The following is a 25,458-nucleotide window of genomic DNA, read 5'->3' as shown; positions in this document are numbered from 1 at the left end:
GTGCGGTATAAAACGCAGTTCTCCAGTCGGTCGTCCTGTTGAACTATAAGTTTCATTTCCATTCAGTATATCTTCAATGTCTTATTTGACATTTCTGACAAATGATCCAAATGTGCAGACCTTCTGAAACTTTTAAAACAATGGAAGCAATCATCATTTGTTTGTCTTCTTTGCATGGTCTTTTTTTTGTGGGGGGGCGGCTGGACAACACAAATGTCAGGAGTCCGGCCTCCTTGCATGTGTTAAAGAAATTGAAGAGGAAAAAGACTCATGAGGTGACACGCATCATTACAAATTTGATTTTTATGATTTAATGATCTCGTGTATTGCCAATGCCACATGGCTCAATAGTTTCATGGTCCAACTTACGTTATTTATGCTGCATGGTTGTTTGATTGCACACATGCAATACAAACTGCCCTATCTGTGTCTGAATGCATGTGTTTGTATGTGTGTGAACCGTGCATTGTTTTGTGAAATAATGCCTTATAAGGCCTCAGATCAAAAGTTGCAATAGAGAAGTCACTTTAAGGAGTCTGGAGTGAGAGAAACTGAGCAGAGCTTGTCTCATTCTCATCTGGCTGAGGCCTCTATATATGCATGCCATGTTTTTCTCTCTCCGTCTCTGTTTCTTTTTCATCTCTGTCCTCAGTATTTCATCTCCATCTCTGTCTTTTGCCGGTCTCCTTTTTGCATATTCACTGGGAATTGTTGGAAAAGCTCACCCACTGTTTCCAATCAGCTTCCTTTGTAGAGCACAGTGCCCCAATACCAGAACACGGCTCACACTAGCAGCTTACACACATGCAGACACACCAGGAAAACACTTGTGGAATATTTATGAGAATGCCTTTTCCCCTGTCCTTACCTTTTTGTATCTCACTCCCGGCACTGGCACAGATATAGGGTACGTGGATACGCGAACATGCAATCTACAGACAGTGAGATAGTGCAGCAGACTGAGTGGCATTAAGAATGACAAACAATGGAAGATAGATAGAGAAGTAGACAGACGGAGAGAAGTAGAGGCCAGAAAATGACTGTTCGACACAGCCATAAGCACAATTGGAGCTGGCACGGCAAAACAGACCTGTCAGTCTCTCAGTTCTCAAAAGCAGTCCTTCTCCCCTCTTCTTTCTTGTTCTTTTTCTTTCTTCCTCTCTGTGTTTCTTTGTCACTGTCCAACTTGGTTGTACTTCCTGTAACCCTGGTAGCCTTTGTTCCATTCACTGAGAGAATTGGTTTGTAGTTGCACTGCAGCTCCGACTGCATTGTCCGGCTTTAGTGTCCTGTCCATGTTCTCTTCAATGCTGTCGGTGGTGAAGCAGACTGGAGCAACCGCGCAAAACTGTCCTCCACCTCTTCATCTTTAATTCCATTTATGATTCACCCCGTGTGTCTGCATGGATGCACCAATAATTCTTGGTGCAATATGATTCAATAAATGACTCTTTGTCCCAAAAGCTTCACAATCTACAAGACATGAAACCATTAGTTTATTGAAGAGCAGACAGATAATGCATGAAATTGATTATTCAGTAATTTAATAATCACAAGGCCATACAAACACTGTTAACCCTGCCGGATTTACTTGTACACACACACCTAACCTAATTAAAATGACCTGCTTGAGCACCAGTGGTCAGGGCCTGGTAGGGTTAGGTGTTAAGCGTGTTGAGAACATGGGGGTGTTGCCAGGCGGGGGGGCGCACAAATCTCAACTTAAATGCAAAGAGATTAGACAACTTTTGCAAGATATTAGCTGTTCAAAAATGAGAAAAATGTCCCTAAGCCTCTTGTAGAAGTGCTGAACCTGGTCAGACAAGGCCTGCTTTTGTTTCACAGGCACAGACGTGGAGCACTGTGTGTATTTAGTGTGTGTGTGTGTGTGTGTGTGTTCGAGAAAGAGAGAGAGGATAAAGGAACAGGATAATCCAGGCCTGTGTATATTTGTTATGGATGCATAAACATTGGAGCTGGTGTTAGGAGCCACCACTGTTGTCATTAAATGGACAACGGTGGAGAAAAGAGAATGAAGGGGATGGAAAACATATAATTTACTTTGTATGTCACCTTAGTGAAGAAAAGTTTCAAAATTAACATGTGTTCATAGTGCTTATTATATTTGTTATAGAATGATTTCTTTCACAAATATCCATGTACAGCCAGATCCGATTTGGAGAAACACAATTGTCTAAGTGTACACAAGCTTTGGCTACTATTTAGTAATTGTTAAATACCTGAAGTACACAGCTTACTGTAGCTTTCCACTGTATATTGGTTTGGCTATCATGTGCAAGTCTAACTTAAAAACAACGATCTTCCAAACTGGATATTGTGTGATCTCCATTTAAAGAAACATATTGGTTGCAATAATTTGTAACGTTCTCACAATTCACAGGTTTGATAGAATTACCTTGTAGTACTGCAGCAAAAATGCACAAACGGTGAGGCCACAGCCATCCACAAGACCATCAGTGAATGTCTGGTGGTGCCGCAGTGGAGGTTCAGCGCTGAAACGTGAAAAGATCACCTTCTCTGTTACTGAACCTAAACCTTCAACTCAGGTTTGGATCAGGACATTTAAGTTGATTAATTGTGTAGCAATGCCTGGACATAAACACACACACAGGTTGGTGCAGCCATTCTTGAGACACTCTTGAGTTGACTTCCAAATAAAACATTATCTCTAACCTTAACCTAACCACAATCTAAATCTGAGGCCTAAACTTAACCAGAAATGAGGTTCTCCCTGCTGGGAGCACCAGGATTTGGTCTCCATAGGCCTACTGGTCCTGACAAGGGTCAGTGTTCATGCCAGAAAGGGTCCTTAAGAGGGACCAGACACACACACACACACACACACACACACCCACACACACACACACACACACACACACACACACACACACACACACCCACACACACACACACACACACACACACACACACACACACACACACACAATGAATGTGTTTGCTCTCAGCAGTGGTGTGTTGTTTTTGTTGAGCTCAGAGACAAAGAGAGATAGGGAGGGGAAAGAAGAGCGGTGTTTAATGAAGCCCTCTCTGTGTGATAAGGAGAGCCACTGGAGAGTCCCTGGTGTGTGACATGGCCTGGCCGCTGTCATCACAGAGCTCCTGTTGTGGCTGAGAAATATCCAACTCCACCCCCTCCCTTTCCTCATCGTCAGCCCAGAGAGTGAGAGAGAGAGAGAGAGAGGTGGGGAGACAGTCAGTCAGACAGAAAGAGAAAGAGAGAGAGAGAGTCCAGACAAAGGCCATGTGAGTGTGTGTCATATGGAACAGATTTAGTGCTAATGATCCCCCACCACCACCTCTCAACCGCCCCCCCCCCTCCTGTTTTGTGCCCACTCTCTGCCACCCATTCCTCTAACCCCCCCCTCACGTCCCTCTGTCCTGGCCACTATCATCCCTTCATATGGAATGCTGCTCTGTCCGTGTGGATTCATTCACCCCGGTCACCTCTCCTCCTCCGTCATCTTCTGCCTTTAGAACTCGGAGACTCATAAAACTGAGGAACTGTGGCTTAACCTTGACTGTTGTCTGACTAAATGAATTATTAATAAAAACATGTATTAGCTGATTAAGGTCCATTAATGGATCTGTGGAGATCCATGGATCTGGACAAAGTTTCTTGAAGGTGATACTTTGGACTCTGTAACGCAGACATTTTTCACTTTTGCACCTGTCTATTAGTAATTCCAGACTTGACTTGGTCTGTGTTTTGAATGAAAATGTGTCTTTTCCTGTAGGTTTTCGACAAAATGAGGGCCTGTTTAGGTATGTTGTATTAGACAGGGAATTTACCTGAATGAAGACCTGTCTTTCTTGCCAGAAGTTGGACTACATTTGGCTCTCCATATATGCAGTGGGTGATGGCTTATGCTTTTACAGTTACCAGTAGACCTCTTTGCATTTGCCTCAAGCAAACATCCGTGGTTACCGTTGTCTTTGTTGCCTCTTTTGACCAAAAAACATTTAGAAATGTTTGACAACCTCTGTGTAGGTACGGAACAGACCAACACAGACATTGGTGCATGATTAAATGTGCATCACATAGACCCCAGGAGACCTCTGTGGACATGCAGATTCAAAAAAAAAAAAATATGACCCAGGCTTAAGATGGGTGAGGAAAGTGCATGGATCAATGACAGCGAACGTCAGGATTGAATGAAGGAGAAGACTGTTGTGAAAAGGATTCTAAAACATGTGAGAAGGTGTCGACAGCTCGTGGATGTCGCCTGAAGGTGTTGCTCTCATTTTCTTTCGTGTCACCTTCTACTGAAGGTCTCAACAGTAACATAACCACAGTTTTAGCATCATATAACAACAATAATAATAATAATAATAATAGTAAAACATGAGTGACAATAATGGGGAGTCTTGGTACTTTCCAAACAAGTGGCATTGCCTGGAGTGTCCACCTCTTTTAGGACTTGACCTAATCATCGACCTTCACCCCAGCCCGTTGGCCTCCTGCACTTTCCGTATCTCTGTCCCATTGACACTGGCATTCTTTCACGTTAGCGCATCGCAGTGCCACAGATAGGCCTGCCAGACACCCCCTGTGCTCTCCTTGTATCTCTGCCACACATACAGACACACACACACACACTCTCACACACACACACACACACACACACACACACGGTTAATTGGTAACCAGAGTTTATGGGTAGCGGGGAACTTAGAGTTCACCTACATTGTAGCGAGAAGACGCATCTGTGATAATCTGTCTGCTTTTGGTGAGTTATGACCACACGTGTGAGTGAAGAGGCTTGTTTGAAGTGTTGTGCGGTGTGAGGTTAGAGTCCATGCACGCGGCGACTGAACCCGGGGTTGTGTTGTGATGGTGTCCTTTTTTTTTGTTTAATACAAATGGTGGCGTTTGGTATGAGGGACAAGCAGCTTACATTTAAACACTCATTGTGTGTGAAGCTCTTTTAATTCATAAATCTAATAAAGTTTCCTACCATTTGCTGAAAGCTAAAATGTATTCATTATTTTTGACTAATCCAAATGTGTTGCACAAGTTCTTTTTTTTTTTTTTTTTAGAAGGAAGTTATTTTCCCGTCTTTGACTCTTCAGTCGATATCAATAAAGCGGTCTAGTTATCTATTTCATGCTCCTTCAGCGACCAGCAGATCAATACTCATCTGTCATGATTTCACCCACTGAATGTTATCACTTGTGCTGGAGATTAGCTCGCTGTAGCATCTTATCCTGGACATTTTGTGTTATCCTGAGGTATGTAGGTTAGAAGCAGAGGTCTATCTCGTGCTTTCCAGGCTATGCCTTGTCTAATGGCCTCATACTGAAGAACCATGTGCAGGTGGTTGCAGTAGCACAATTGTGACTATCTACTTAAGTAAGAAACCAGTAAGAACTATCATTTTATTTTGATAACCTGTCTAAATTCACTCAATAAGTAAGCATTTTTTTGTTTTGCATTTATCTGATTTGTTTTTTTATGACGATGATATGGAAAATCCAGTCTATTTGAATGTTCATTATCAAAACCTTTTCCCTCTCATACTGCTGGTCTTACATGTTACCTTGTGTGTTGTCAACATATTCTGCTTCTAACCCGTTTGATAATGGATTTGGGGGGGGAGGGGAAAAAAGTATACATGTTAGACCCCTTGTTAACTCGGGGTCCTTCCTCTGTCACACTGGTGAGAGGGGTCATCCATATCCCAGTCTGTCACAGCACCCAACCAGCTCCATCCTTCATTCCTCTCTCATCCTTCAAGTGCTGACCACTCTCTTCCATCTGTCTGTCAGACCAGGACTTGACCTCTCACCTCTGGAGGCCTGCCCATGTTGTTACCCCTAACCTTCACTTGTATGTGCGACGTATCTCATTTCTCCCCCAGAAACAGAAAGTTAAATGCGCACAATTGGTAAAAAAAAAAAAAAAAGGATGTGAAATCAGATGAAGGAAATTGCTCAGTGTGAAAACCAAAACCAAGGATTTCATAATATTTAAAAAGACAGGAAAGTAGCCTATATAAACGTTAAGATAATCTGTCTGCGCTTTGGCAGTGGAGTGGGGGAGGAAAAACACCGCAGAGCAGGATCGGTTTGTTTAAAACTAGGCCTTCAGAGTTTAAAAATTCAAGCTAGTGTGATAACATTGTTATCCTTTCAATGTGGTATTAAGACATCTGATAGGCTGTTATTTTGTACATGCAGAGTCACAAATATTATCTCAGTCAGTTCGTTCACCACATCTCAAGCATGTTTAGGTCAAGACTGAAAAAAACTAGAGGAATCAAGTAAAATCTCTGCGAGTCTTCCCCTCATCCTTATCCCCCCCCCTCCTCCTCACTGTCTCTCCCTCCCTTTCCCCATCCTTGATTCCTGCTTATGCCCAGACTGATGAGCCCAATTTGGACTGGTTCTGCAGCCGCCTTAGTTTGATTAATGGCTCTATGTGAAGCAGCATCAGTGCTGCTTTGTCCTTGTTTCATCACACACACACACACGTAGCACAGACCGCCCTTGTAATTGATGACAGAGGCTGAACCATTTGCAAACCAAATGTAGACGAGGGAGAGCACACTCTGCTTCCAACGCCTCTCCGCTAACCCCCTTTTTTCGTTCTTTTTTTTTTTTTTTTAAATATACTATCTATCTCCCCACCTCCTCTCTCTGCCCATACACCTGCTCTTCATTATGTATTTGTCACATTGATATGAAGGGCCAGGGCAGCATTGTGACATGCTCAGGAGGAAGTATAAATATTTGATTAGCACTAATGGAAATCGTCACAGCACACTAATTGTGCTGCACATTATCTGAGGTGCCGTATCAGCGGCGGACATCCCCTTTGATCCTCCCTTCATCTCCCTCCACTCCTCTTCGTCTCAGCCCATCGCAGCCTCTCTCTCTTTTGTTTGTGACCGTTTATTTTGGGTCATGTGTCATTATCTGACCCCCACCCCTCCGCCTTCCTGCCTTTTCTTGTCAGGAGCCTCTCTTGTCGGCCTTATCTTTCTCAGCGCACTCTGACGCGTCTGACGAGAACCTCTTCGTGGTCACTTTATGTTCATGTCTTCCATGTTGTGGTCTGTCCTCTGTTGCCCCGTTGACCACACGTGAGCACATGTACAGTAGCATGGGAATAATTAGCTGTGAGTTAACAAAGTATACGCAAAAGAACACAAACCAGGGGTTAGAGGTCAGTAAACAGCAGGAAAAGAACATGCACAGTTGTTATTATTGCCGTTATCTGTGGCTCACAATGTAGCACTATAACGACAATAAATTATATCATTAACTGATCATAAAATAAACATTTAGGCATGAATGAAACCAAATGAAGAAAAGAAACTGAGTGGAATTATGTGTCTGAATGAACATTAAATCAAAGGAGATGTTGATTTGATGTGTGTTGGTATTTTGGGCATTAAGTCAGCAAACATCTGTCTCAAATAAGTTGATTATGAAAGAAAACCCTCTTTGATTTCTTTCCCAACTCTCAGCGCTAATGTGTCAAAAATGGCCACCCAAATACAAAGCAGGCCGAACCACTTGCTAGTAATTCTTTACAAATAAGTTGACGTTTGGTATTTTTTAATCAGAATTTTAAAGAGCTTTGCAGTAAGCAGTAAGTCACTTTGTTGCACTCGACATTTCCTGCCTTTATCATGGTTTCTTACTCATTTTTTCATTGCTTCTTCATGATAAATGAAGCATGTAAACCTTCTGATGTGCACACAATGAATTTGAAAAAACAAAAAGAACATGTCCTTCCTTAACCTCCTTCCTGTTTGTATTTGCTTGTTGTTATTTACAGCGCGTCTTTTTGGTGTTGCTCCTCTTTTCTTTCTGTCTCTCTCGCCCTCCCTTGAACGTTTCCATTTAGCCTAAGACAAAACAAGGTAATTAGATCGGAAGTGCAGGCCTATCAATGGGGAATCAGTATTCAAATCAAGGCCTTGTCTGGACACAAACAGCAGGAAGCCAAACAAGTCGCTGGCTCAATGGGAGGATGAGAGAGAGAAAGAAAGATAGAGAGAGAGAGAGAGGCCGAGAGAAACGGAGTACGGGAGTGAGAGAGCATGCAAAGCACAAGACTTTGTCACTGGAGACAACTTTTTGTTTGTTTTCCACACGAAACCAGTCATCATTCTTTCTTTTATCCACGACCATGTTGTAACCCCGATGACGAAGCTTTTGCTCCTTATTTCAACAAAAAACATGATGTTTTTTCTCAATCAAAGTCCTTTTTTTTGCATAAATCCAAACCATTAAATTAGTCATATAAGTAGAACCATGATGACGTTGGCATGCTGCCATTGCTTTTTTCAGCACATGCAGCTAATGGTCCTATCAGAGGATAGAAACGAATGACACGCACACAATACTGATATTGTGTCAGAAGAAAGGTTATTTTTGTCCTGTGCAAACAAGGGTTTAATGTTTTACACCATCTATAAAAGGCCAATCAAAGCTGCGCTCGACATCTTTTCACCTTTACAGCGAAGTGAAACAAAGGCAAATACATGCAAAGCAATACAGAGAATGGGGGCTTTTAAGTCACCACATCCTGTTAGTGACAGGAAGCTGAGGTGTTTGTCTGGGGAAACAATACTCCAATATTACTGGAATTGGAATACATGACAGTGTTTAGCCTTTGTGTGTCTTTAGTTCAAAGTAGAAAAGACAAACACATCGTTTTAAGATGAGATAATGCAATACAAAAGTTCCTGTGATCTTGTGGGCAATTATCTGTTCTTTGGTCCTCTCAGACTTTTCATCCTGTAAAGCAGAATAGAATTATGTAGAATACCATACAGCATTCACTAGAATACCAGGGTTTGTGTAATGTGCTGCAGGCAATGAACGTTTTTTTTCTTTAGCTTAGACAGCGGTAGGCAAGGCTCATGTTTTTTTTACGAAGGTTGAGCACGGGGAAGGGAAAGGAAAGGACAGAGAAGGAGAAGCTGACATGGTAAAGGAGGAGAGGGAAGGAAGGAGGGAGGGATGGGAGGTAAAGGTCCCATTATCTCGTGTGGAAGGCCACCTGAGCTAAAGACAGCCATTTGTTCCCAAATTGACCTGTCGACCCCCACCTAATTACCAGCCAATTATTTCCAAATGGACCGCATTCACCCCACACCCTGCACACTTAAGGAGGAGAGGGACAAAATTGCTCTCTCTCTCCATCTCGGTGTCTCACTCCCTCGCGCTGTCTCATTTTCCAATTCTACGATCTTTTTCATTCATTCCTTTTTTTTCTCCCTCCTTTTTTTAGTGAGAAAAACACACACACACACGGTGGTTCTTCACGTGTTAATTAAGTGGCCTAATTATAGAAGAATTGGCATCGAAACTGTCTGCGAGTTAAGGCCACATTATACTTCTCCGACTGCGTATGCGTTATCCGTCTGCGTCACCACGGAGACGCCTCAAGCCTTTATACTTCTGCGTCGCGGTGACGGACATGCGCTGCAATTTCCCGCCCGATCAGTAGGGGGTCGCTGCGCAAGGTTGTTCTGCTTCAGGCTACAGTGAGCAATGGTGTCCGAGAAAGAAAGAGAGAGAAAGACTGTTGTTGTTGAAACAGTGGCCGTTTCTCACTTTTCTGTGTCACGGAACGCAGTTTTAAGATCATTTGAGGCGAGAAATTGGCCATTTAGAGTCTAAACATGTGCCGTGTGTGTTAAGATATGACGTATTTATAGTTTGGCAGCGGCGTTATCGGCGGGGATCAGCTCCGCGTGTGTGGACGCTCGGTGCTCACTGTGAGCCGGCACAGAGCAGCTTAGCTCGGCCTGTCCTGAGGACCAATCGCTGCTCTTGCCGTCTCCGTTGTCCCTTGACGGAGTGACGGACACTTCGAAAAAATATTTCGTGCAGTCGGAGACTACGCAGAGGCTCTTCGACAGGAAACTGTTTGATTATTGCCCCTTTCTACACACACGCACACACAAACACCTGCCTCATCTCTCTCGCTCTCTCTCTCTGGCACCGGTCAGTCTCAGCAGACAGATGTGTATCAATGAGGCCGGCACACAGGAGCCACCCAATGGAGAAGGAGGCTGTGCCCCTGTTCCCAGAATTCTTTGTGGTCGGCCTCCATTGTTCGCCACCATTTGTATACAATATTGTCAGACTGACTGTGAGCCTCCGCTCTCTCCCGCTCCACGGACGGCCACAGAGCGAGCAGCGCAGAGAAGGGAGACGGAGGGAGAGAGGATGAGGAGGAGGAGGAAGGGAGCCGTGAGCATTGTGTCTCTCACTGGCCATTCTCCTACCTTCCCATCTGTTTCCCTCTCTTCCTTCCTGTTTCTGTGGGATAGTGAGCACATTAGGAACAGCCCCAACACGGCTCCTAATAGTGGAAGTCATGGTCAGGAAATATGATGGATTGGTTGGAGATATCATCAGGCTAAGTGGTGCAATAGTTTTGAACTCTGACACCTAAATGCTTGCAGGCTTACTTTGATCACTTCGGTGCAGTATGTGCATGTGTGTGTGCGTGTGTAGACTGTATTTACTGTAGTGTTGTAATCCTTGTCCTGCTACGTGACCAGAGGATTTTTGGAGTTGTCAGGTGATGTGCTCATATAATCTGCACTTCCACGGAGTGAACATTAGCTGTTACATAGTATAGGTTTATATTAGAGATAATCTTGTTTTTCTGTCGAGTTGCCCACAAAGACTGTTGCTCGTTGACTAAGAAGTTAAGTTTTACAATTCTTAGAGAGCTGAATATTAAGACGTCATAAAGTTTACTAGTATTTGTAAATGCTTGTGTGAATGTGTCCAGCCCTTGTACAGCTCATTTAAATCAAATAGTTAGTATTTTTTTTCTGAGCACCAGCTTATTATCCCACAGGAAAAGTTTTTATTTAATCTGGTAAATCTTATAATTATATTTTGAGTCAGGTGTGTGTGTGTGTGTGTGTGTGTGTGTGTGTGTGTGTGTGTGTGTGTGTTCGCTGGTGCGTGTTTTCCTCATTGTGATTTGAGGTAGTGCTGAGCTCCAGCCTCCTGGCTGAGTTTAAAGCTAAGTGGATTAGCATATCTACCATGTCAGCACCATTCGCTCTGACAGCCCGATGACATGGGACTGTGTGATGGCCGCGACCCACCTGATGTTCACTGGCTCAGGCCTCCCAGCAGGTGGTCCGACCTTAGAGAGAGAGAGAAAGAGAAAGACAGGAGTCAGAGATGAGTTTTTGGGAGGTAAAGTAATATTCTCAGCTCTTATAAATAAGTTGAGCAAACTTGTCATTTTTCTCTCTTTTTAGGGGGTCTTATGATTTTTGCTCCTCCTCTCTTCTCATGAGTGGCTATTTTTGATATATTCATAGATATGTGTGTATTTAATATATACGTATGCAACAAAATACGAGACTGGGAAAAAAAGAAATCTATATTTTGGTAACACTTTAGATTCGGGAACACAATCACCATTAACTAGGTGCTAACATGCATATAAGTAGCATACTAGCCCTTTATTAGTAAATATTAAGCATGTATTAACACCATATGCATAGGAAAAGTCTTAATTCATGTTGTAATAGAGGTAGAATAAGGTTATGTAGAATAATACGTGCTTAATGATTACTAATAAAGGGCTAGTATGCTACTTATATATGTTAGTATGCATCTTAATGATGAATATGTGTTCCCTAATCTTAAGTGTTACCAATATTATAAATGAACATTTTATACTTCATTTGATTCAAAGCAATATCTTTCAGTGAGTTCTCTTGTTCACTTTCCAACATGCACACGCGCGGTCGTGCAGGTATTTATACATACTGTCCATGACCAGCCTATTTTTAAACTGTTCCTTGCTGACTCCAGCTTTCCTCCCGTCTAAAGTGTTATTTTTATATCTGACACCTCATCCTCTCCTTCACTTTTCCTCGCCTTCTCTCCTATCGCACACACTCACTAGTCTCCCATGACCCTTGTAGCTACCTTGCACTCTCTTCCCCACTGCCACCATCCTCCTCCTCCTCCTCCTCCTCCTCCTCCACGTGTCGGCCTAGCCAGGCAATGCTAACACTTTTGTCAGGGTGATTAATAGCCCACTGGATTGTCGTTAATTCACTGGCTAATGACTGGAGGGAGCAGGCGAGAAGAAGAGAGGAGCAGAGCGTAGCCGGGGTTGGAGAGTAATAGACTGATGTATGGATGTGGGCTGCTTCCAGTGGCAGAGGTGAATATCATCACCCCCCCCCAACCCTCCTCCATCTACAGCAACACTACTGGTACAACCTCGGACATGCAGCTTCACTCTTAGAAATAAAAGTGCGAAGTAGAACCATATAAGGTTCTTCGGCTTGTCCTCATAGGAGAACCCTTTTGGTTCTACCTGGAACGCTTTCAGAGGGTTCCACCAAGAACCCTTTTAAAACCTTTTATTCAGGAAAGGGGTCTTAAAGGGTTCTCTGGATCAAAATGGTTCTTACTGGAACCATTAGTGTTACCAAGAACCTTTGAAGAACGCTTTATTCTGGGAAGGGTTTTTCAGAAGCAAATGGTTCTAGGTAGAATCTCAGCCCTTGTAGAAGAACCCTTTTGGAACCCTTATTTTAAAGAGTGCACTGACCAGAATGTTGCACACACACAGTCTGGTTTCCGTGACTTGGGAGGACAATACATTGACTTACATTCATTTATTGGCCTAATCGTAAACCTAAGCTCAACCAAACCATACATCATGTCTTTACATTATGAGGACTTGGTTTTTGTGACAAGTCTTAATGTGACTGGGACAGATTTAAGTCCCCACAACATAAGTAATACCTGGAACGCACACATATACAGGCATATGACTATGACTTTGGTGGACAGAAATGAGCTATTCTCTTAAATAAAATTATCGTATAGAGTTTTAATTAGTGTGAAGTTAGGCCCTTTGGGACTTGTGTAAGTTTTTGCACTAAATATTTATGCAAAAGTTTAATTGTGTCACAGTTCGAAGGAGCACACTGAAGTGGTGTTCCAGTGAGAGTGAAGTGTTTTTGGCTCAGGAATCTGTTGGGTACGTCGTTGCCTCAGCTCTGCAGATTTGAAGCTCTCCTCGAGAAATGACTGGAATTTCTGAGGGCCCCACAGACGGTCCATAGTTTTAAAAAAAACTGTCTTAAAACCTACCTTTTTTAAAAAAAATCTTTTAATCTGTAATTGTTTCTCATTTTTACAACTATTTCTGTTTTACTTTGCCTGTTTTTAACTCCTTTTAATTGTTCTTATAGCACTTTGAGCTTTTCTTTTAAATATAAAGTGCATTACAAATAAAATGTTATTCTGTTATTGAAAGAGGAAACAAAATAAGGAAGGAAGGACAACACAAATATATTCAGCTCAATTCACACTATTAGATACTGGACTCAATATGCAGTGAATGTTGATTGTAATTTTTTATAGTTTTTTAAAGCGACTATTACTTGGATTTACGTGTGTCAGGGAGTCTCGGCGAACAAAAAGTATTGCCAAAAAGATCCACGCTGACATATTCTCTCCTCCCCAGTTAATAAGAATGAATGAGTTTGTTCTGCATGCTGTCTGCCATGGTGCTCCCTGTAACCCGCTGCCTGGCCTCCAGAGGAGGTTGCTAAATGAAGCTGCACAATACGTGGGTGTAATCGGGGACACAGACACATGGACACTCAGATGTGGACACTGAGGAGCGCAGTAGTAGTAGCTGCTGTGTTGCAGGAGTGTTTATTATATTTATTTGTCTTTCTTTAATAATTAATCTAACTGTACCTTAAATGTCATGTTGCCTAAAAATCACCTCTCAAGGTATTGACTCCAGCTGTGAGGATTGAGAAGAAAACACTATTCAAAAAGGACAGAAATCATAAACTATTATTATTGGTTATACATGGCTGGGATAGTTTTACACTTTCAGATGTAGTTGCACCATCTTGTGAACGAGATCCAAATGTTTTAAAGGTTGACAGTGACTTATTTACCCTTATCTGGAATATTGCTATTAATAGCTGTTATATGGCAAGTAGCAGGACTCGTTTTATGATGCGTTTCATTTCCTTGGACAGGTTTGTTACTGTACAGGGCCGCATGGCGGGGAAGTGGCAAGTCAGTGGATTGAATCCTGAGTGCATGTGTCCTCTGCCTTCAGCCCTGTGTCAGCTGGGCTTGGCTCCAGCTCTCGGTGACCCTCATGTGGAGGTTAAAGCAGAAGATAATGAATCAGTGAGAGGTTTTTAATAGTTAAATGGTTAACTGAGGCGGCGACTTATGAGATGATGATATACGAGATGTGTTGATACCTGCTGTGAAAGATTTAGGTCTTTATTATTACATTGTGTATGCTTATATTCCACTTTTTAAAATTGTATTAACCACCCCTTTTTTTTCCCCCTCCCTGCAAATCCCCACATCTCCTCTGTTTTCTCCTGCTCCTTCTCCTCCCATCCTGTAGTTTACTCTCCCCTCACACTCACTCTTTCCTCTTGCTCTCCCCCTGGGGGATGTTTGCAACTCAATTTGGCAAATGTAACTCAATATTGATTATTATTAATATTTATCATGTTTGTGAACATGTTTTGTCCTAGTGCTATTAATCTGCCCTGTTAATAAATGTCTGCAGCAGCCTGAGCCCCGGGACCCTTGAGACCAGGGCTAACGCACACACACACACACGCACACACTCATACACACACATGCTGTCAGCTGCAGGAGGTTGCCTGCTGTCTTGTGCTTGCCTCAAGGCTTGACACACACACACATACACACACACACACACACACACACACACACACACACACACACACACACACACACACACACACACACACACACACACACACACACACACACACACACACACACACACACACACACACACACACAATATTGGAGGACAGAATGCCTCTAGGCTGCTCAGCACAAATAACACATCAATACATCAGCTGTGTTGTATTGGCACTACACACACAAACACAAACTGCACACTCGCGTATTAAAAACTCACAGAAGCATTCGGCTCCATATTGAACTGCAAATTCCACAGCTCTGTCTCTGTGTGTGTGTGTGTGTGTGTGTGTGTGTGTGTGTGTGTGTGTGTGTGAGTGTGAAAATGTTGAAAGTATGCTGTAGTTATTCTTTTTCACTTCTCATTGTTGGAGAAAGATTACTCGTAGCGCACCTCTCTTTCGCACCCTTCAGAGAGTCAGTCCACAGTCTGAGGCAGGTCTGCACTAAAATATGTGCCCAAAGGTGCAGCGTGCGCCTCATATAGGTGAAATGTGTAACGTGCAGTTTTCACCACACATACTCTTAATTAATGTGCAATAACCAATCAGCTACCCTGTCACTGACGTCACCAACGTCTAGGCTTTGTTTGTTTTCTTTTCTATTCCATCTTTTCTTTGCATTTTTAATGCAAAACATGCATGCGTAAGTCCAGTGTTTAAGTGGGTGTGTGCTCTTTCTTTCTCTCTCTTTCTTTCTTTCTTTCCCCCTCTCTTCTCTGAGGCTATGTTGCGATTTAACGTGTTGTTTGGAAATGTTCCCCGGTGCTTTTACAAGGGGAAACAGTGTGGCATTCTCACTTGGAGAGGAATGCTGGCATTGTAGCCGACTGTTCCTCCAGTGCTCACTCGTTACTTCACCTCACGACTATACCACACACACAAACACTCGCACCATCTCTTATGTACACCCTGCCTCGTCACACATGCTTCCATATATGCTTCGTTTTCAATATGGTACCTCTCTGTCTTTGAATTTTTGAAGTTTTTAGGCTCTGTTGTGCACAGACAGAATCATCAAAGGCCTCACTACAGAGAAACAGGTACCAAATGTACTCTGTGGCCCAATAATGTAACTAAGTGGGACCATATTGACACAATATAGCAGCACAAACGGCAGATTAGGGCTTGGGTTTTCACACCCACACCTCACAGGCTTAGACACACAGAGTTCCCACATCAAAATGCTTGGTCATTTATTGCTCAACCAGCTACCCATTTTTCATATCTGTCATGCTCCACACACTCTCCCTCAGCCTGAATTTTTTTTATTTTTTTTATTTTTTCCCCCCTTTCACCAGAGGATCTTTTCTCCCCATATTTGGAGCCGGTGCAGAATTTTGCATACTTTTGCCTTTTCCCTGGATACTCTCTTTTCATCAGTGGCTGACTTTACTCTTGAATTGAACCAGATCAATTTACGGCCAGACACAGATACAGTCTCTGTGTGCGTTGGAGTGAGAAGGCAGTGTGTGTGTGTGTGTGTGTGTGTGTGTGGGATGGGGGGGATAAGATGTGTGTGTTTTATGATGGCCATCAGTGGTGCACCCGTCCTATTTCCACCTCTCTCTTTTTTGTTGTTATCATAGCCACAGCCATGACGCCACAGCGCTGCTTGCTCGCTAGCATGCACCTGGCGCTGAATACTTAAGCTATTGTTGGCGTCTACCCTAGCCTGAGGGTTTGCAGAACTTCACAATAAAAAAAAAAAACTTTTCACTACAAAGATTCACTTTTTTTTTTTTTTTTTTCAATGAAGGCCATGACTGCTTATTCTGCAAGAAATTGGCCAATGCGTTATTTATAGGTCGCCTTCTCAGAATTCTTGCATGCAGTCAGTGTTGTTTAACCCGGACTGCATCGACAATACAGCTCTATATGCCACAAGGCACATGTGTTTATGTGCGCCCAGGCAGACGGCAGAAAATGACTTCAGATCTCTATCTAACTGCATTTAAGTCTAGAGTGCCCTGATTAAACACAACCACAGAACAATTTGCCTGTTGTAAAGCCCTTCGATTAAACCACTGATTTTCAGCACCGTGTCAAGTTATTTTACCATGGCAACGCTGATAACAATGTTATCAGCATTTTAAAAATTCTCCTGTTTTTTTTTTGTTTTTTTTGGGATATTGACTTTTGAAAGGAACTGTAATCAGATTTTTCTTTTATGGTTTTCCATTTTTTACCTTTTACACGTGTCTTCTGAAAGATTAAATGATGCTTTGGTGGTTATTGTCTATAAATGTCATATCTGTGTCATCTCTTGTAATTTCCCTGTGACACGCCGTGATTACGCGATATCATCTCTACCTACAACACCATCTGATCTCTTACACATGTTTAGAGTGCGGTAACAGCTCCTGCAGTTGCAAACAGATGTGCGTTTGTTGCGATGGCCTGCGTCCGTTTCGTACGTGCGCTGACATCTTTGTTCGCGCGAGTTGTGCCACAAAGCAACGAGCTCCGTTTATGGCATGCATTTACAATTTATCAAATAAATGGGATGCCTTCATGTGGCCTGGGCTGGGCTCTCAGGCTGAGCAGCGTAGTTTTCCACTGAAATAACAGCCGCTGAACAAGCAGCCCATTGTAGCCACAGCCAGCACCGGGACCCCCAAGGTGCGAATTAATGATTGACCCCTGATGTAATCAGGATAAATAGCTCCCCGTAAAAAGAGAAAGAGATGGTGAGAGGAATAGAGAGAGAAAGAACAACATAAGGGACCAGGGAGAGGAAGGCACTATCTGCACCGTGAGGTTTTTTTTTTAAGAAGTCCTCAGGGAGATGAATCTAACATCGCTTTCCGGGTCTTTTGAGACCCAGAGCTAACATACAGCTGTTTAAAAGCAGCTCAGTCGTCTGTTTTTAGACTCCTCGCCCCCTCCTCCTCCTGGCCTCTTTCATTATTTTCCTGCTTACTTTTCTCATCTGCAACTTTTTTTTTTTTTTTAAGCACTGACTGGTCTGACGTAGACAACTTGTATTACAGTATGGAGGAGAAGGAGAGAGTGTGTCTCTGAAGGCGAGTAATCTAGAAATTGCCATTTCTCTCAAGGCTCTTTTTTTTTTTTGAATTAACAAAGTTTTGACTGAGATTTGAACTTGTTTAATATCGCGCTGCCACGCCATTTCAGCCCCACTTTATTGCTTCGTGTGCTTCACAAAAGATGTTTTGTTCATTAAAATTAAGAGGGATTTTTCCCCCCCTCCTCCTTGTCCTTGTTACTCAATTATCTGACGTAGTTATCTTTGCATTTTTTTTTTTGTGCTCAGAGGCTGTTAAAGCAAATGGTATTTAATAGATTTTCCAAGGCTGTCTTTCTGCTTGTCAAAATTGCTCTCAGTGGGTCAAGTGCCAGTGAGAGTCAGGGAGTGAAGAGAGAAAATAAATGAAAATAAAAAAGTATTTAACGGCCTGAAAACACTTTTGATTGTGCAGAGGGAGCAGCAGATAGGCTTGTGTTATAAAACTTTAATTGATCTGTGAAAAGTGGAAGCTACTACTGGCTCACATGTTCCAGAGCTTAATTGCACGCATGGTCTGAGCCCCTATGAAACAGTGATCATTAAAAAAAAGTAGGTTCTATTCCAGTCAAAATCACTGGATGACGCAAAATCAGTCATAAAAGGCTGGATTTTACTGCTGCAGCTTTATATGATAAGTTTCCCGGATCTGCATGGACAGGCTGCAGGTTTTTGCCAGGCACTGGAAGCCCCTTGTCGCATGCTGTCATAGTTTCACATTTCACATTTAAAAAAAAAAAAAAAAATGTACATGTCAGTTAATTTAACAGCTTTCACAGTCCACATCTGTCACTGGGCAGAAACCCAAATATTTATCAAAGAACTTGAAACGGATGCTTTCTCACGATGAATGTGCTTTTGTTCAGGTTCACCGATGACCATTTTTTTTCCAACTTTTGGCATTGTGATTAGCTCCTTCAGTCTTCCTCCAATTTACAATCTGTCACAACGGTCAGCCTCGCATGAATATGCATGCAGAGGAAAACATATCGAAGATTAATATGCACTTGAAGCAGATTTGAAGCACAATGCGTTAAATGAAGTAATTAACAATCTACAGCTGCATCATTAGGTTTTTATTAAAATTGAACCTGCAGACCTTCACTGTGACCTTATAAACTCCTATGTACTAACAAGCAGATATTTTAATATGTCATGATGCAGCACAGTGGCAGGTTTGGCAGCTGGCTAGTATGAGTCTAGCAGAGGGAGAGCGCTTGATTGGAACCACTCCTGCTGTAATTTTGGGCCTAGTTAGCCTGCTGATTGCCAGTCCCTGTGTTTAGATAGTAAAAGTGCAGTGGTCCTTTGAATAAAGACACCAGGATCTCTCCAGAGACAAAAAAAAAGAAGGAAACACACATACATGTGACTTAAGTCAATACACACACAGATATAACTGCTGGGAAATGAACTTCTGAACTTTCTCTGTGCAGACTGAAATATGTCCGTAGCACACAGAAACAACTATAGCATCATGTGTCTTATCAGATGATATATCTGCCTCGTCCTGAAATACTAATTTTGGCACGTTCCAAATGGTATTTAAACCAGGTGTTTTTATTGTTTGACAGCTGCCAACCAATATCTTGGTTTAAAAAACATGTTTGGTTTTTTGAAAGATAATACAAAGAGGTCTTTGTGTATAAAAACCACAATTTTATTTTAACACCAAGATGGGGACACATGATGCCATAATGTTGAAAATCCCACACAGACAAAATCTTCACTGTCCATAAAAAAAACATTCCTCGATAAGGTTGAGAAATTGGATGAAATTGTGTCAAATATTATGCACACACACACGCACACACACACTCTCACAGTTAAGTGCTCATCATCACATTCACTCATGTTGGAGTGGTGGGATCCTGGTGCGCAGGCACAATCATGTTGTCAGTCTGAGGACATGACAATAATGATTGGTGATGAGGTTAACCAGGTCAGTGATGGACAGACCCTTTATTTGTAAAATGAGTCCTGGCAGAAAACACTGACTGATGGAAAAAAAAAAAAAAAAACTTTTTTTCCCCATCAAGGTTTTGACTAAACTAAATCTTCTCTCCGTCTGCTCGGCTCCTCTCAGATAGCCTGTGAAAATTCTCTGAAACGTGAGTGCCTTTAGATGATATATCTTTTTTTCTGTGAACATTCATGGCACAGTGTGGTTTTCTAAAGTTTTATACATTTAAGTGCAGTCAGGTTGTTTTTTTGTTTTTTTTTGTAGTTGAGATGTCAAGTTGTCCTGGCTTGTGCTATTTTGAGGTTTTGCAAATGGAAACTGACCAACCAGGTACCTGTTGGATGATACCAGCTGTCAGTCAGAGGGGTGTCCGCTCATGGTAACACTTTAGATTAGGGAACCCATATTCACCATAAACTGGTGTGCTTACTAACATATATAAGCAGCATACTAGCCCTTTATTAGTAATCATTAAGCATGTATTAACACCTTATTCTACATAACTTTATTCTACCTCTATTACGACGTAAATAAAGATTTTTCCTACATAAGGTGTGCTTAATACTTACTTATAAAGGCGCTAGTATGCTACTTTGTTTTCGTAAGCACGTAGTTAATGGTGAATATCTGTTCCCTAATCCAAAGTGTTATCCCGCTCATATATGCTTTTCCTATAAATGGGAGCAAAATTCAAACTTCACATATTGGCAAGGAAGTTAAGTACGGTCTTGATCTATCTATCTATCTATCTATCTATCTATCTATCTATCTATCTATCTATCTATCTATCTATCTATCTATCTATCTATCTATCTATCTATCTATCTATATATCTATCTATCTATCTATCTATCTATCTATCTATCTATCTATGGTGCTAACATCCATCTCTGTTTGTGTTTTTTTTCCCCAGATGACAGTGAGCCAGTGGACAGCATGTATGACACAGAGAGTGACCTCGCGGGTTTAGCGGCCAGCAGCGGAGGTGGTGCCGACAGCCCAGAAGACGATGCGGAAGATGGCGTCATCAACATGTCCCCGCTGCCTTCCCCAACTCCCTCCCATCCAAACAGCAACCACCACCACCACCACCACCTGCTGCACCCCCACATGTATGCCACCCACCACCACCATCACCACAACAGCAACAGCAACAGCAGCAGCAATGACCAGGACTTTACCACGCCCAAGGAGGGCTCGCCGTACGAGGCGCCCGTCTACATTCCCGATGACATTCCCATTCCCAGCGAACTGGAGCTGCGGGAGTCCTCTGTGCCTGGTGCAGGCCTGGGCGTATGGGCCAAGTCCCGCGTTAGTGCTGGCGAGCGGTTCGGTCTGCACAACACTCTGCACCATGGGGCCACTGGCAAAGACAGCTCCTTTGGATGGGAGGTAGGAACCACCTGAGTGTTGTTGTTGTTGTTGTTTTCTTTCATTTTACGACGACTCTCTATCAACTTTGACATGTTTTGAGTCACAAACACACACACACATGCAAAATGTAGCTCTTAATATTTATCATGAAGCAGCACTAAAAGAGGGTAAGTGAAGAGCTCTAATTTTGTGCTGTCACAATGCCAGCCGTCAAACTTTATGCATAGGCATCTATCCTCTCATCTGCATCCCCCACATCTAGTTTAGGCCTGAACCTCATATTGGACACTGACACACACACACACACACAGATGTACAGAATTCCAACAGCACAGATTTGTCAGATGGAAAAATCTCCTGATTAGTGAAGGTATCAGCTTTTCTGGGCAACGGTCCGAGCAAGCACACTCATTTGGTCACGCCACCTGATATGGAAATGGAAGAAGCGTATCGCCAATGCAGTGGCTGCATATTGAACTATTAATTTTCATTTCAACATGACATTAGAGGATATTGAAGTTGCTTCAGTAAGCTCATTAGGAAAGAAGGGAACTCCTGATCTCCCTTCCCTCTCTCTCTCTGCCTCTCCCTCCCTCTCTTGTGCTCTTTCCCTGCCTCATATACCTAATCAGAGATGAGATGTACAGGTCTGCTTTTCATTTCACTGACTCCTCGACTCTCCATTTTAGGCGGACTGGTCTTTTGCATTGTCTCACATTGCAACCTTTGTGTGTAATGAGGAGTAGAGCCTTGGATTAGGTAATCATTCAAACACTGTGGTGGAGAGGACATGATGTGCATGAATTAGACACCACTGGCTAATGGACAATGTTGTAAGAAGAGCCTCAGGCCATGCAGTGATTTGTTTTACAGCTTTTTCACAATGTTCAACTGCAGTTTCCGGCGACGCGGCCTTTAAAGAACCGTGGCAAATTAAGGCAGCTCATGAAAATATTTTTGTTATATCTTGGCTATGATGGAGCACATGATTATATCGTTTATTTGTAGAGGAGAGAGAAGTTGATCATCGAGAGAAACAGACTTCACAGGAACAATTATTCAATTAAAATAAACTAGTTCATTGTTCATCATTGCACTGAGTTTAAATAAATTGGATTTAGAATTAAAGCAGTTAAAAACAGATAGCTGTGGCAGTTTATGTTCAAAGCGTGGATTAATAATGTCATAATGAACCACTCCACTAACAGAGCTTTTAAGGAATCTTGAAGAGCTCACTCAATAGTTTCAGTCTGAGGAACTCCTGCTGCTGGTTTCCACCAAAGCTCCTCATTTCTTCTTTTTTTTTGTGTTGCCCTATTTCCTTCTGAACAGTTGTAGGAGCATGCCGGCGATTAGAGCACACAGGCACACGTTATGTGGCAGCGTGCCAGGTGAACGTTCTCTTTTTTGAAAGTTCATATTATGGCTAGCCGTTCGGGGTGCAAAGGGCACCTCTCCAAAAGCTACACTCTCCCCGTAGCTCTCGAGTTTTCTCTCAGTTTTCCCTCCTCCTTCCTTTTTCCTCTCTAGACACCCGACTAATGCATATTCATCAGCTAAACTTTAGCCCTCTGGCTCGTAGGAAAAAGGCCACCTTTGGCTCTGAGGAGACACTCACACAGACGGAGAGTATTGTTGGACTTCTCCTTTTTTTGGCTTCTTTCTGATGGTTAGAGAAATATCTCTGCGCTGGGATCATTTGATGACCACATCATGATCATATTCGTCTCTGTTCATCATTTTATCATTTTATACGCCACCTGATGTACATCAGATCGTACTACATTTGTTCAGACCTGTACACAGGTTGCCCCATTCGCCGTAGGTCATTTTCTTTCTCTTCAATATAAGCCTGTGTTCTCTCCCTCTTTTGTCCTCAGAGGTTGTCGGAGGACTGTCTCTGGCTTGAACTATATTATTTTTTTTTTTTAAGATATCCTGTCTGGTTTGGGGCTGGAAGCCTTTGGGGGCTCTCCTCTCCCAGACTCTTATCACAGATAGTCATAACAGTCAGTCTGTTGATAGCCATCAACAGACTCCCCAAGGAGTCCCATACACCCCCTTTCTCCCCTCTTATGATATCTTCCCCTCCACTCATCTACTGCCCCTGGTCTTAGACAAATAGACAGGCAAGTATGCCTGAGTGAAAAAAGATGTTTTGCGAGAGTACTTAAGATTGATTGTGATGGATGGAGGAAGACGAGAGGATGCAAAAACATTTTTCACCGCAGCAGAAAAGCGGCGTTTTTGAGAATATCCACGTTATCTGCCAAAACAGAGGGAAGTGTTGTAAGAGATGATGTCATATGAGGCGTAAATATGATCATATCTAAGACCGTTTACAATGCAATGCTCTTAATTGAATTATATTAGATTAAAGCTATCCGAGTAATTCATTTGACCATGCTTACATGTAATATTAAATTAAACTAAGTTGCTGATGCTGAGGGGACCATTTTATTCCCCCAAATGCTTGTTGGGGACAAAACTTCTTGTTTTCTGCCTCACGGCCTACTCATTTGAATTTAATTTAATTACCTTGAAATCAAAGTTTGCATAGTATTTTACACGTCCTGTAGCTCTGCTGTAATCCTTAGAAACACACACAAAAAACACCCAAATTGCAGTAACAAGGTTTTCACCCATCAACAGTGATATATGCCATCTGCACTATTGCTCTTGAATCCAAAACAGATTTACTACATTGACTGCATTTTTGTGGATTTTTTTTTTTTTTTTTTTTTTTTACTAAGACTGGCAATAACTCATTATATTGGCTTTGCAAGCACTGCGGTCTCTCAGCAGAGCCAAACAGCTCTAACAATATCACGGCATACGCTGCGTTGCTTTCCGGATATCTACGTCGAGGTGTAGATTAGTGGGAGGGGAAAAGTGAAAAGAATGGTAGAGAAAGAGAAAGTGAAAGTTTAGTTAGTGAGGGATAGAAGACGGGAGGAAGGGAGAGAGGAAGCCAACTATTGTCTGTCCTTGGGCGTTGTGGATTGGAAGAGGTGTTAACTCATACTCATTTCAGTGAGACGGACAGGTTAATATAAGAGCTGCTTCGCTGCAGGCCATGGCCATTCTCTTCTGACTCAGACTCCCTCTCTGGGCCAGCACCAAGTCATCCATTTAAAAACCATTATGCTCCCCCTTTAGCACAACATGATAGAACGCCAGGGCCCTAGGTCTACCATGTATGTGTGTGTGTGTGTGTTCTCTATGGTTGTGTGTGTTTGGAGCTGCCAATCCTCCAGGATAGGGAGGTCTGAGCAAGCAGAGTGAAGAGAGGCCCTCAGAGAGTCCGGTGTGGGGATCTACTGTCAGAGTGACTGCTGCTATTATCTGCTTGGTAGATTGGCCCAACTTGCCTTTTGATAGAGACATGTCTCTATACAATGGCTGGAGGTATTATGCTCTTCAGTGACGGCCATTCAATGGACTCGGTGATCCAACTCCCTCTGGTATTCAGATGGCAAGAGAGAGGGCAACATATCTGGGAAGAGGTTTGGCAGAGGTTTTGCATATTAATCCAAAACAAAAAAAAATTGTTTATACATGTTGGAAATATATTAGAAATAAGAATCAATCTTTCCTAAGTGGTGCTCTTTTAAATAAAGCAAAAAAAAAAACTGCAAGATTTTTTAAGGAAAAACAAAGAAATCAAATGTCTCTTTGAATGTGGAACATTCACAAAGCAAGCAAACAATATGACCAAGCCCTCCCAATGTGATATTAATGGTGTTTGCTCTCACTTCTTACCTTGTGACCATTGAGTGTATCTTTGCAAATGTGAATCATGGCTTTTGAAACTCCTCCAAGTGCCTATTAGCGCAGTCACTATCTTTTGTTTCTACAGCTTTTGTGTTCTCACTTGGTTTCACTAGTCTGGAGGTCAGTGCATATCAGGTGATGCAGTAAAATTACACTTGCCTGTCAGAGTCACTTGCCTGTCAGTTTTGGATAAATTACTGTCGGCTAAACCTGTAATTTCCAGTCTTTGTATTCTGGCATTTTTCACTTATAGAATATAAACCATGCCCAGCTCAATGCCTTCAGGGTATTCTATATCCTCATGATGAGGAGGCATATATATATATATGACAAGGACATATTGTGCATTTTGATTTTAGGGATGTGCATACACACTATGAACAAGGTCAGCACAAATCCTTTCACATGTATCATAGCGTCCATGTCAGCCCTGCAACCATATTTGTCTGTCTGCAGAGGTGGGACCTTGGGATGACTTTGTTGCCAGGCAAACTTCTGTCTCGCTGTCCCTCATTCTCTTTCTGTTTACTCTTTGCGCTGTGATT

At 42.4% G+C, this 25,458-nt stretch overlaps 1 protein-coding gene across 1 annotated transcript in view; it reads left to right on the top strand.

Moving 5' to 3' along the window:
• The window catches only part of prdm16 (PR domain containing 16), a gene marked incomplete at both ends in the record, with an annotated part of 178,802 nt that overhangs the window by 37,241 nt on the left and 116,103 nt on the right, over window positions 1–25,458 (top strand). The window contains one exon of the mRNA XM_083894563.1: window positions 20,679–21,157. Within this exon, the coding sequence (XP_083750689.1) occupies window positions 20,679–21,157 (479 nt within the window). The remainder of the gene's footprint in view (window positions 1–20,678; window positions 21,158–25,458) is intronic.

The sequence above is a fragment of the Microchirus variegatus genome, assembly GCF_963457635.1.
Source record: "Microchirus variegatus genome assembly, chromosome: 9".
Lineage (NCBI taxonomy): Eukaryota > Metazoa > Chordata > Actinopteri > Pleuronectiformes > Soleidae > Microchirus > Microchirus variegatus.
The sequence above is the reverse complement of the archived record's forward strand: the minus strand, read 5'-3'. Positions and strand labels throughout refer to the sequence as shown.